This window comes from Anastrepha obliqua, chromosome 6, assembly GCF_027943255.1.
Source record: "Anastrepha obliqua isolate idAnaObli1 chromosome 6, idAnaObli1_1.0, whole genome shotgun sequence".
NCBI classification, from domain to species: Eukaryota; Metazoa; Arthropoda; class Insecta; order Diptera; family Tephritidae; genus Anastrepha; species Anastrepha obliqua.
Window position 1 is genome coordinate 4,876,477 of NC_072897.1, and position 12,530 is coordinate 4,889,006.

At 43.4% G+C, this 12,530-nt stretch overlaps 2 protein-coding genes across 2 annotated transcripts; both read right to left on the minus strand.

Moving 5' to 3' along the window:
- Nucleotides 1–282: 282 nt before the first annotated feature.
- LOC129249903 (uncharacterized) lies at nt 283–1,635 on the minus strand. Its single transcript, XM_054889568.1, has one exon. The coding sequence runs from the start codon at nt 1,633–1,635 to the stop codon at nt 283–285; it is 1,353 nt and encodes a 450-aa protein (XP_054745543.1).
- A 422-nt stretch (nt 1,636–2,057) lies between these two features.
- Nucleotides 2,058–5,825, minus strand: LOC129249904 (uncharacterized). The gene has a single exon (XM_054889569.1). The coding sequence runs from the start codon at nt 5,823–5,825 to the stop codon at nt 2,058–2,060; it is 3,768 nt and encodes a 1,255-aa protein (XP_054745544.1).
- Between the last annotated feature and the right edge of the window lie 6,705 nt (nt 5,826–12,530).

The following is a 12,530-nucleotide window of genomic DNA, read 5'->3' on the forward strand; positions in this document are numbered from 1 at the left end:
AAAGACTCCGTTCGTTTAAATTTTAGAAAGGCTGAAAACTTTATTTAACATCAATAAGTTTACAATTAATAAGTGAAAATATTGTATGTGTCTTACAATTGTTTTTATGCGCGTCCATGCGCTTTCGTCAACGGCTAGAATTGAAAAGAAAGCTTGCTTCTCTTTGACAGTTAAGCTTGCTTCTCTTCGCCAGCTGTTGATTGGCGAGTGAGAAAACAGAGAGGTGAAAAATGCGAAACGGGTTGCCAAAGTAACCTTTCGCAACACCCCCCTTCGTAAATCTTATGCGGTTTTATGCATAACGTTTACCCCACGTTTTTCAACCTCGACGTCCAATTTCGCCAACTTTACTATCGGTCGTGTACATAATCCATTTACTGTATTGACTACTGCGCTACGAGCTTGGCCATCTTTACCAAAATTCATATCTATTACTACTCCTTTCGGCCACGAATTTCTCTTGGAGTTTTCGTCTACGATGACCACCACGTCGTTCAATTTGATTGGGTTTGCTGGTGGCTGATACCACTTTGCACGTCTGGTAAGACAGGGGAGGTACTCCTTAACCCAGCCTCTCCAAAATTGGTCAGCCAACTGGCTAGAAATTTTAAAGTTTTGCCGTAGAGCCGATCCAGAGTTGGTATTATCTGTTAGTTCTCGAATACCACTAGAGTGTCCCGTCAGAAAGTGGTTTGGCGTAAGAGCTTCATCTTCGGCTGAATCAAGCGGCACGTACGTCAGTGGCCTTGAATTTAAAATGTTTTCGATGTCGGCTAGAACGGCTCTTAACACCTCCTCTCGCATACCGGAATCAGGTAGAATGTCCATTAGAATCGATTTCGTAGAACGTATCATGCGCTCCCATGACCCTCCCATATGTGGTGAAGCGGGGGGAATAAAAATCCATTCAATTGCAGGGTATTTCCTTTCTATATCATCCGACGATATTCTTTCAATTTCTTTTACTAGAAGTACACTAGCACCGCGAAAATTGGTGCCGTTGTCCGATATAATTCGCTTCGGTACTCCACGGCGACTCACAAATTGTTTAAAAATCAGCAAAAACGACTCGGTAGATAAAGTAGGTGAGATTTCAATGTGAACTGCGCGGGTGGTAAGGCATGTGAATAAAGCACCCCACCGCTTTTCACGCCTGCGGCCAATTACAACGTCCATTGGTCCGAAATAGTCAACCCCTGTAAAGGTGAATGGCCTGGTAAAAGGTGACACACGTTCCATTGGCAGATCTCCCATTTGAGGAGGTTGTGGAGAAGCCCTACGGTTCCGGCAGGTTTGACATTTTGCAGCGCATTCTTTTACCAGCGTTCTTAAGGCGGAGATGCAGAACCTTTGCCTCATCTCGTTGACGACGATCTCGTTGTGATGGTGGTGAAATTTCCTGTGATAGAAGTCGACGAGTAGTCGCGTTACGTCGTGCTTGCGTGGCAGGATTATTGGACGCTTGACATTAATGGCAACACCCTCAGCAGCATCAATTCTACCTTTTACTCGCAGCAGACCAATCTGGTCTAAGTATGGGGAGAACTTGAAAAGAAAAGATTTTCGATTAATTTCCTCACCATTACGCAGACGACAAATCTCTTCATGGAACACCTCGCTTTGACAATTAAGCATAATTGCAAGCTCTGCTGTCTCTATGTTGTCTGGGTTGAGTAGCTTTTGAAGAAACTGAGAACGTGGCTTTCCCTTCGTAACCAGTCGTAGAAAACGTAAAACAAATCGATGCGCACTGCGAAGCTTCTCCCATGTACTAAATCTTTTTACATCCGGGGTTATTTCTGCGTTCGTACCCAATGAGTTGTTAGCAAAATCCATATGCTGTAGAACCCCAACTGTCTCTTCGTCATCATCTGGAAATTGTATAATTGGCCAGCTTGACTCTCGTTCTAGTAGGAATTTAGGTCCACTGAACCAGCGTTGGTTGTCGTCGAATTCTCGGTTGTTGCTCCATTTAGTGCCTTCGTCCGCAATATTCTCACCAGATGGCAGCCACCTCCATTCCCTAATAGCAGAACTCTCGAGGATCTCTCCGATTCTCAGCGCCACGAATTGATGGTATTTTCTTGTGCTCGATCGCAGCCAAAAAAAAACACATTTTTGGAGTCTGTCCAGAATACTCTGCGATTTACTGTAATGGACAGTTCATAGCTAAGAACATTTGCCAGCCTAAGTCCCAAAACAGCAGCTAACAGCTCCAGCCTGGGTATGGAAGTGAGCTTCAATGGCGCAACGCGAGTTTTCGAAGCCAAAAGTGAACAAGATATTTGCGAACCTACTTCTGACCGGATGTAGGCCACCGCAGCGTAGGCTTTTATGCTTGCATCTACAAAAATGTGCAACTGATTATTTTGGTTTTCGCTGGCGAGTGAAAGGCAACGGGGAATTTTAATGCCGTTGATCGCAGGAATGCGTTTTACCCAACGAAACCAGTTGCACCGTTCTTCTTCTTTAATCGGTTCATCCCAACCTACTCCGGAGCGCCAGACATCTTGTAAAATAATTTTTGCCTGTACAATGACAAAACCGAGCAAACCCATAGGATCGAAAATCGTCATTATTGTGCGCAAAATTTGTCGCTTCGACACGATCGTATTTTCATTAAAAACTTCCTTTGGAAAATTTTCAATATATGTTAACTCATCCGAAACTGGCAGCCACCACATCCCTAGTACCTTCTCTATAACGGCTTCTGGCTCTTCAAAACATTTGGCGGCTGGAACGTCGTCAGCATCTAATGAAAATAGTACGTGTTTGGAATTAGATTTCCAGTTTCTCATTTGGAATCCGCCCTCCTGATGAACCCAACGAACTTTAGTTGCTAAACGAGCCAATTCATTTTCAGAGTCTGCACTCTGAAGCCAATCGTCAACAAATGTGTTACTAACGATGGCCCGTTCGGCGTCGGGATGAAGATCAGCAAATCGGTGAGCGTTACGATTTTTTATGTAGTTCGCCAAGGAAGGCGAGCACGAAGCGCCGAATGTCATAACCCTCATCACGTAGATATCATAGTCGCGAGACGAGCCATCGTTTCGCCAAAGAAATTTTTGCGCCACTTGATCTTCTTTTATAATTTTAATCTGGTGGAACATTTCGCGTATATCTCCACAAACTGCGAAACGTCGTTCGCGAAATCGGAGCAGTACCCCCAGTAGAGACTTAAGTAGATCGGGCCCTTTCAGCAACATATCATTGAGCCCGACACCCTTTACCCTTGCTGCAGCATCCCAAACCAATCGAGTTTTCTTTTTATTGGCATTTAGAACAGTAAATATAGGGAGATACCAAGACCTAGCGCTATATTTTATTTCGTTTTTGTTCAACTTACGTACGTACCCTTTTTTCTCATAATCATGTATTTTGTTTATAAGAAATTGACGAATTGACGAATCATGCTTCATTTTACTTTCTAAGCACGAGAGTCGCCGGATTGCCATAGGCAGCGAATCGGGAAGCTCGACAGCTTCGTGCTTCCAAAGTAACCCGGTTTCCCATCTCTTTTCAGCGGAGATAAAGCGCGTGGTCTTTTCCATGTTTTGAAGAGCGCGTTCATCATCTTTAGATATCAACGGCTTAATTGGTGCATATGATCCGATGGCATCAATAGAAAAATATGTTTTCAGTTGCTGGTCCATACGATTGTCTCTGGTTGTATCACATTCGCAGGTACGCAATATTCTCGGTTGTTCAGCGCAGTTAGTTTTATCGCGCCCATATACACTCCATCCTAGTCGGCACTTTGCGGCAATAAGGTTGGATCCCCTGTCTTCTCTTATTTCGATAGGGATTCCTATTTTAGCGTTGTCCAAACCTATCAATATTCGCGCCCTTGCTTTATTATACGGTCGAATCGGCAGACCCTTAATGTGTGCGTGCTTACTAATCGTAGAGCTGAACAGTGACTGCTGAGGAAGTAGTAGATTAGCAACGGTTCGAACGTTTCGAAGCCTGTATTTTTGAGAGGGTAATGTAATCGGTGAAACATGAAGATTGACAAATTTGGAATTTGCCTCATTTTGAGTAATTTCTCCCGTCCAACGCAAGCATAACGATTCAACTGGCCCATCTAAATCAAGCTCGTTCGCCAATTGAGACTCAATTAGCGTACAGGAGGCTCCTTCGTCGATAAGGGCGAACGTACGTATTGATTTGGTACCGCTATGTAAAATAACCTCCACATACCTGAAAAGCGGTCTTTGCGTTTCTTTATCAGCTGCTGTGCCCAACTCGTGGTATAATGTTGCTTGTTGTTGTTTACCAATCGCCAACGAAGTTCCATTGTGAAGCAGTGGATGGTGAGCCATTCTACAATCATCTACGCCACAGCACCTTTTCGAATTACATCGACGAATGAAATGACTTTTGAAGCAGCGTAAACAGAGTTTATTTTCCCGTACAAATTTCCGTCTGTCACTTTGCGATAGGGCACGAAACTCATAGCAATCGGACAGCGTATGGCTCGCACCGCATTTCAGGCAATTCATCGACTTTTTACTCTGCTCGTTATTTTTCGCAACCACATCGTGAATCATTATTCTGCCCTTTAGTGATTCGCGATTTCCCTTTTTTGCTTCGACGTTGCTATTACACGATGCTATCGCCGATATCTGGATGGAAGTGACCTGGCTAGCGCACATGGCTAGACCGAAAAGCCAATCATCGAATGCAGCAATGTCAGCGCGTCTCAGGGACATACATTGCTGGCCCCAACTCAACCTTTGGTTACATGGTAGTTTAGCTACCAGCTCGTTTAATAGCACTGGATCATTTAGATAATCGTTTAGACCTACCGACTGCATTGTAGCGCGATAATTTTGTACCGCTAATGAAAATGTTACTAAGGTTTCTAATTTGTCTGGCTTTACAGATGGTTCCTCCCTTAACCTACGCAGCATTACTTGGTGAATTACGTCTGGTCTACCATACAACATGCGGAGTGTATTAATGGCCAATCCAACCGTAGACGGCACCATAAGCCTACCACGAACTGCCTCTAATGCTTGGCCCTTCAAGCATTTCTGCAACCTAATAAGGTTTTCTTGGTCCGTGAATCCGCACCGTATGGTAGACTGCTCGTAGTTAGTAATAAATACGGGCCAGTCTTCAGGCCTACCTGTAAAGGTTGGCAGATCTTTCGAAAGCACTTGACGACTAGCTATATGTGCCGCAGTCAAATTTAGGTCGGCTGTCGTAGAGTAACTATACGGATTAGTAACGGTCGGATACCCTCCATAAGGCATATTTAAGTTAGGGTTAACATTTGGGTGTGAAAATCCTGAAGCAACCGATGTTGGCAAACTGTGAAAATTGTGCATTGATGTATATGCAGATAAGGGTTGAGACGAAGATATAGCCGAGACTGTATTGCTGTTTGAGGTTAAGTTGGGCAGCATGGTCGTCATGCCGTTCGTAGTCGAAGTATACGGAAATGTCATCGCGTTAGCAAGGTTAGGGACGACATTGAACGCGGTCGATGGAATGTGTGTTCCCGTTATACCTGCAGTTTGGTTGCATTGCAGTTCTATAGGTTGTGGAACGCCACATGCGTATGGCTGTGCTGTACTGTAGAAGTGTGTAGTCCTAATCCCGGAGGTGCCTGAAGTGCAGAGGGGTGCAAATGGTGCAGTTTGACGAACAGGTGTAGATGCGTGTCGATCTGGCGCGGTGTCGGCAGTAGGCGTTTCGGTGCCAATTGTCACAGCATGGCCAGTTTTGTCAGCCTCATCTAATAATCCCTCGACTGCGCTTATTGTATCAGCATCCGCGTTTCCCCTTGGCGATGCAGCTTTAGAAACATCCTCCATTTTTACAGCTTATTAAACGAAAATCTCTTTAAAGCCAATTTTTTCAGAATGTTGACGACGGCAGTGTGACGCGGCTAAATTCCCTTTTAGCAAGCCCTGGTGCAGTACAAAAGACTCCGTTCGTTTAAATTTTAGAAAGGCTGAAAACTTTATTTAACATCAATAAGTTTACAATTAATAAGTGAAAATATTGTATGTGTCTTACAATTGTTTTTATGCGCGTCCATGCGCTTTCGTCAACGGCTAGAATTGAAAAGAAAGCTTGCTTCTCTTTGACAGTTAAGCTTGCTTCTATTCGCCAGCTGTTGATTGGCGAGTGAAAAAACAGAGAGGTGAAAAATGCGAAACAGGTTGCCAAAGTAACCTTTCGCAACAAACAGTATCAACCATAAAACAATCGATTTTGATTTTTGCTCTCGACTTGAGCATGATGCTCATGAAGGAGCTGTAGCGATAAAAAATACGCGGCAATATCACCATTTTCAACCTACAATTGGAAAAAAAGTTCAAAATCGAATTTTTTTAAAAGACGATTCTTTGTTTGAAAATACTATCAGCAAATAAAAGTAAGAAAAGTAAATACAACTGTCATATTATGGTAAAAATGTAGTATAGTTGGAATCTTTCGGACTTCTAATACAATATAATTATTTTAAAGAAATTAGTTGTACGCTGCTTCAGTTTGCGCGGTCCCTCAAGCCGCCGCGCGACCGATCAGCCGATGGCAGCAATGTCACCGTCGAGCGCATTAAGTTACAAAACAGTCAATATCTCGGAAATGGAGTAAAAGTACAAAATTCTTTTTTCAGATTATTGAAGGTAAGCGTTTTTCGCACAATCATGCGTAAGTCCGATTGTTTAACAGCGTGAAGAAAACATGAAAAAATGCAACTGATTACAAAAAGTTATTATTTATTTATCTATTTATCACAATAAAAAAAGTTATTAACAATTGAAAAATAGTACAGACAATACTTGAATGGTATGCAAAATTTCACGTCATTATCTATTGTAGTTTTGGAGTAATTAATTTTTCAATTTAATCTTGCTTAAAACTTTGATTGTTAATAACAATTGCTAAAATTGGAATTTGCGCGAAATATTTATAGAATAGCGTTAACATGACTTTGACTACACAACGAGACATCTTGCCCTAAAATCCCTGACTTAGTGAAATTTTCGAGGATCACTTGACATGGCTTTACTCTACTACGTGTTGTCCTCTCTCCTCTAGGCTCTTTAGCAATGAGTTTAGTGCCAGCACCCATAGGAGAGGGGACAGCACACCGCCTTGAGGTGTTCCTCTGCTAACTTTTTTCTTGATCTCTGAGGCCCCTAGGGTTGCGATCACAAATCTGCTCAAGAGCATGTTTTTGATGAACTCAACCAGAGCGCCAGAGATCCCGAAATCCGTCAGTGCCTTTATTATGGTATCCGGTAGGATGTTGTTGAATGCGCCCTCGATATCTAGGAAGGCTACCAGTGTGAATTCTTTATTATACATTGACTTCTCGATTTCTGTAACAGTACGCATGTTGTGAGATGCTGAGCTTATTAGGGCTGATGTTAGCCCTAATATGCTCTTCTAAAATTCTTTCTAATGTTTTTAGCAGAAAGGAGGATAGGCTTATTGGCCTGAAATCCTTAGGTGTCGTGTGTGAACTTTTTCCCGCTTTAGGGATAAAGACCACTTTTACCTCTTCCCATGTTGATGGGACACTTTTCAGTTTCAGAGCGGCCTTAAATATGACCGTCAACCACTCCATGATGTAGTTGAGTGAATGTTGTATTTGGGCCGGGAATAATCCATCTGGGCCCGGTGATTTAAATGGTTTGAACGTGTTCACTGCCCGGTTTCAGTGATTATTTCTTCAATGTCAGAGTTTGGTCTTTCTGTACCATTGTTGATTAACACGTTAGATGATTCGTAGTTGGGAAAGTGTGTGTCCACTAGCAACTTCAGAGTTTCGTCACTCGAAGTAGTCCAACTCCTGTCCGGTTTTTGGAGGTATCCGGTGGGATTGTGTTTTCTTGAGAGGATTTTGCGCAGTCTGGAAGCCTCTGTGGTTCCTTCGATTTCTCCACAGAACGTTCTCCAACCAGACCTTTTCGCTTTTCTAACTTCTTTTTTGTAAATTTTTAGTTTACTGTAGTAGCAGTCCCAGTCTTTACTCTCTCGTGTCGCTTTCGCTCTATTAAACTGCCTTCTGCTGTCGTTTCTTAGTGTAGACAGGTCTTCTGACCACCAGGGCGGCTTTTTCTTCCCCTTATACCTAATTAAAGGGCAAGCCTTGTTTAGCGCAGCTCTACAGACCTCCGTAAGGGTTTGTACGTGTTCGTTCAATGATTCTCTGTCTTCAATAGTAATATTTTGGGAATTTGGAAGTCTTTCCTTAAGTTCCCGTTTATATATATGCCAGTTGGTCTTTTTCAAGTTCCTGTTGGCGGGTGGAGCCCGTGGGTTGTTTCTCCCAAATTTTATTTCTATGTAGCGATGATCGGAGTAAGAGTGTTCATTCAGAACCCTCCACTGCGTCATCTTTCCGTAGAGGGTTTGATATGCTAGCGTAATATCAAGAACTTCTTGTCTATTGCGCGTAATAAATGTAGGTTCGTTGCCTTTGTTACACACTAAAAGCTTACTACATATAATATAATTAAAGAGAGACTCACCTCGTTCGTTTGTATTCGAGCTCCCCTATATGGTATGGTGGGCATTGGCATCACCTCCTAGTACTAGTTTGCGGTTGTGAGCTTTGCAGTCTTCCACAAGGCTTCTTATTAGCGGCGACAGCAGTGGACCTGTGTCGTCTCCGGCAAAATAGAACGAGGTTAGCCAGGTGTTGCTTCCGCTCACTTCCCAGCTAACCGTCGTAGTATCTGCGTTACTGAAATTTTGAATCATAAATATATTAAGATGAACTTTTGCCATTATGCATGCTCTTTTAGTACCTTCACCATTGGTCTTGTATACTTTATACCCTGATGTCCTCAGACCGCAGATTTCGCCATTCCGAACCCAGGGTTCCTGGATGAGGACTACATCCGGCTGATCTTCTGCCAGACGATCCAGGAGGGCAAGGCAGGCTTCTTTACCTGAGTGTAGGTTTATCTGTAGAAGATGCATCAGCTGTTAACGTTATGTCTGGGTCTTCTTTGCTTTCGCATAAAAGTTCCCTTTCAGAATACTTACGCTGTTTTACGGAATACTTACCCTCCCGTTCGAAGTACAACCTCCCTAAGCCCATTTCTGAGCCTGAAGAGGCGTATTCTTCTTCGGTGGGCTGGTCGTCTTCGCTCATTGGCTCGGTTTCGCTCATGGGTTCCAGCTCCCTCATGGGTTTTTCGCTTTCCTTCGTGGCGAGGAACTCAATTGCATCCGTGTCGGTTTTATAAATGTGGAGCTTCACCTTTACAAAACCGTATCTCAGTTGCCCGTCGCATTTCGCTAACGGTTCAATTGAGTTCTCTGTGAGGAGCAGGGGAGCCTGCATGGTGGCGTGCTTCTGCTCTTTCGATTCATCCGCGCTGTTTTGGTTGGTAATAGTTTTGACGTACCTCCACTCCTGCGTTGGGATATCCGGATTGCAGACCCGGATGAGCTTCATAATCTCTACCGGGTCTTCGACGGTTGAAGGTAACCAAACCCTTGCTCGCGGCCTGGACGGAATATCCTTCCTGTTCACGACCACTAGCTCGGCATTTGGGTACACTTCTCCGACTTTGGAGATAGCCTCTTTGTACAGCTGAACCGATCTCTCATCGTCGCACGCTATTATTTTTATCTGGCCTTGGTGCCAGCCTAAGTCTTCGCACGCAGGCGGGGGGCCGGGGTTCTCCAGAATAACCTTCAGTGCCACTTTCGTTAGCTCGGCCTCGATCCATTTTCATTGGGCCCAGGGGATCATACCTTCAGGATGGTTCTCGTCCAGGACCCCTATGATAAAGCGGTCTTTTACAACCTCCGCAAATTATCTTCTGGGCTGTGGGTATAAATGTCGCAAATCTGCCATTTTGTCCTTAAAGCTAGAGATCTGCTTATAAAAGCTATGCCAATAACGGAGCCACGACCATTCTTTTCGAAAGAGTTATTTCTTCCAGTATTTAAAACACAACGTCAAGTAAGGAGAAGGCTTTGAGCAGTGCTTTCCCTCGTTGGTTTGTACGCTTACTTCCCCATTCTAAGTCCCATGCATTGAAGTCTCCAGCTATTAAGTTTGGCGTTGTTGTCAAGGCTTCTCTGACCAGTTCGGCAAGAATCTTTTCAAATGCAGCTGAGGTACGCTCGGCGGTATATAACAGCTATATATATGTACACCAGAAATTTGTGCCCTAGTGTAGCTGGTTTTGTCTGCAAGTTGCCCCTCTTGGATAGTCTTATCTCCTAGTACCCATATGGCTGCCTTCCTTGTTGCATCCGAAACCCACGTTCCCGCGTCTGGCTTGTTGTATTGTTGACATATTACCGCCACGTCTGCGTCCTGTTCGTACATCGTTTGCATTAGAAGATCTTGCGCTTCCCTGCAGTGATTTAAATTTATCTGGATCACTCTCATTTTCTTTTTGTTTTGCATGCTGTCTGGTAAATTGGGCAATTTTTGCTACCCATTTGGTGCTTGAAGTTAAAACTTCCGGCTTTATTGCACACAATACAAAAAGGTTCCCTTTCACAGGTTTTTGCGAAGTGACCTTTCCTACCACATTTCATACAGCACTCACTACTGTCTTCAAAATTTGTACATTTAGTTGAAGTATGTCCATATTCTAGGCATCTATAACACTTCGTAAGGCTCAGTTTTTCTCGAATTCTGCAGACAACCCATCCAACCTTAATTTTTTCTGCGCTCAATAAGTAGCCTGTTTCTAGCGCTGGAAGGCTTATAGCGGCTGTTTGGGTACCTGCATATGCCGGTCTTAAATTTTTAATTGAGCCTTCGCTGAAGTTACTTAGTTCCTTGACTTGTGAGCGGATGACATCGACTATATAATCCTTCGTAGTTATTTCGTCTAGGTCCCGTATTTCTAGTGACTGCTCGTGTGTTAGCGCTTTTATTTCCGCCTGATCTCCCAGTAACTTAGCAATGCCTTCTTTGTATTCTCGGGCACGCCCTGTCTGTGCCCTTATAAGTTGCAGCAATATCTCCCCTCTGGCTGTCTTTCTGATTCATGTCACTTTTTCACCAAGCTGCTGGAGACCATCATCTTTTTTGACCGCCCTCAATATGTCGCTATATGACATGTTGCCAGTTTTTGTGATAACTATGGTATCAGGTCTCGGAGTGGGATTCATCTTCTTCTTGTTTTTGTTTTTGCTCTTTCTTGACCTTCCCCCAGTTCTCCACTCTTGGAGTTTCCACTCTCGCAGTTTTAGTTGGGCTCTTATCTTTGTCGCAGGGCGTAATAACGTCAGCTTTTCTGGCCAGTTCTTGTGATATTCCGCTGCTTTTTGGGGGCGTTTTTCACCGTGTAGAGTTATCCTCACGTGGCCTCTTTGGTGTTGCTTCGACCATTTTTCTGGTCATCAGATTCTGGCTAGCTTTCTTTCTTAGCTCTGCATTTTCCACTTTAGCACATGCGCGCAGCTTCGTAATAGTGCTAAGAAGGTCCTGCATACTATTATTTATGGAGCGCTGAGGATGTCGCATCAATTCAGAGAGTTTGTTAATGCTCTCTCCTAGTTTATAAAGGTAGTCTCGTTCGGCTTGGGCAGGTGTCACTACAGGTCTATTTTCGTTTAACGCGGGTGGAGATGACTTTGATCTTACATCACGCACCATAGGTGGTGTCTTCTCTGGGGTTCGTGCGAGCTTTGATGCCCGTTGAAAGGGATTTATAGCTGGGCTATCTATTTTCCTTGTAGTATTATCTGATACGTTAGCCAAGTGCACCACCATCGTATCATTGCAGTCGTTGGATATCGACAGCCGGGAGACTGTTTGCTCACTCCTCAAAACCGCCGGCACTGGGCTTTTTACACCCTGCACCGTAACTTTAACATCTTTTCTACTTCCATCCATGTTTTATTATTCAGGGACCCTACCCATATCATTTTAGACCTACTGACAGGTGCTTATTCAGCCGCTCCTAATATAGAGGCAGACGCTGCCTAAGAAGCCGCTCAATTTGAGTCAGACGCTTTGGGATTTTATTTCTGGGCGACACTTATTTCTGGGCGGTATCGACTCGTATCACAGAGATTTCACCGAGAAGAATAGCCTTTTCAACTGTGCCCTCCATTTCTGCCGCTTTTGGTCGGGGACTGCTTATTTAGTATTCGCAGCTAACTTACATATCTATACGTCGTTCAGCTATCCGCCACCTTGCTGACCCCCACAGTAGCCTAAGCTCAGCCCCATACATACGTGTATACGTATGCGTATTTGTACATTTGCAGATGGTGTACATTGATGTTGACTATACAAATTAATTAATATAATAAAAGAAAATACACGATACATGAGCTGGTCCGTGGTCTACACGGGTTGTATTTAAATATTTATTATTTTCAATAGAAATCCCTAGTGTTTTCCTCCTGCAACCGCGTGGAGGTAGAGTTGTGTCTTTGGGAATTGGCTGTCATTTCATGCGATTGTATTATATGATACTATTTTATATTATATTACAATATATTGTATTATATTATTCTATATAAGATTTTGAATTCCCTACGAAAAAATATATGTATGTCAAACGTAATGGTTTAAA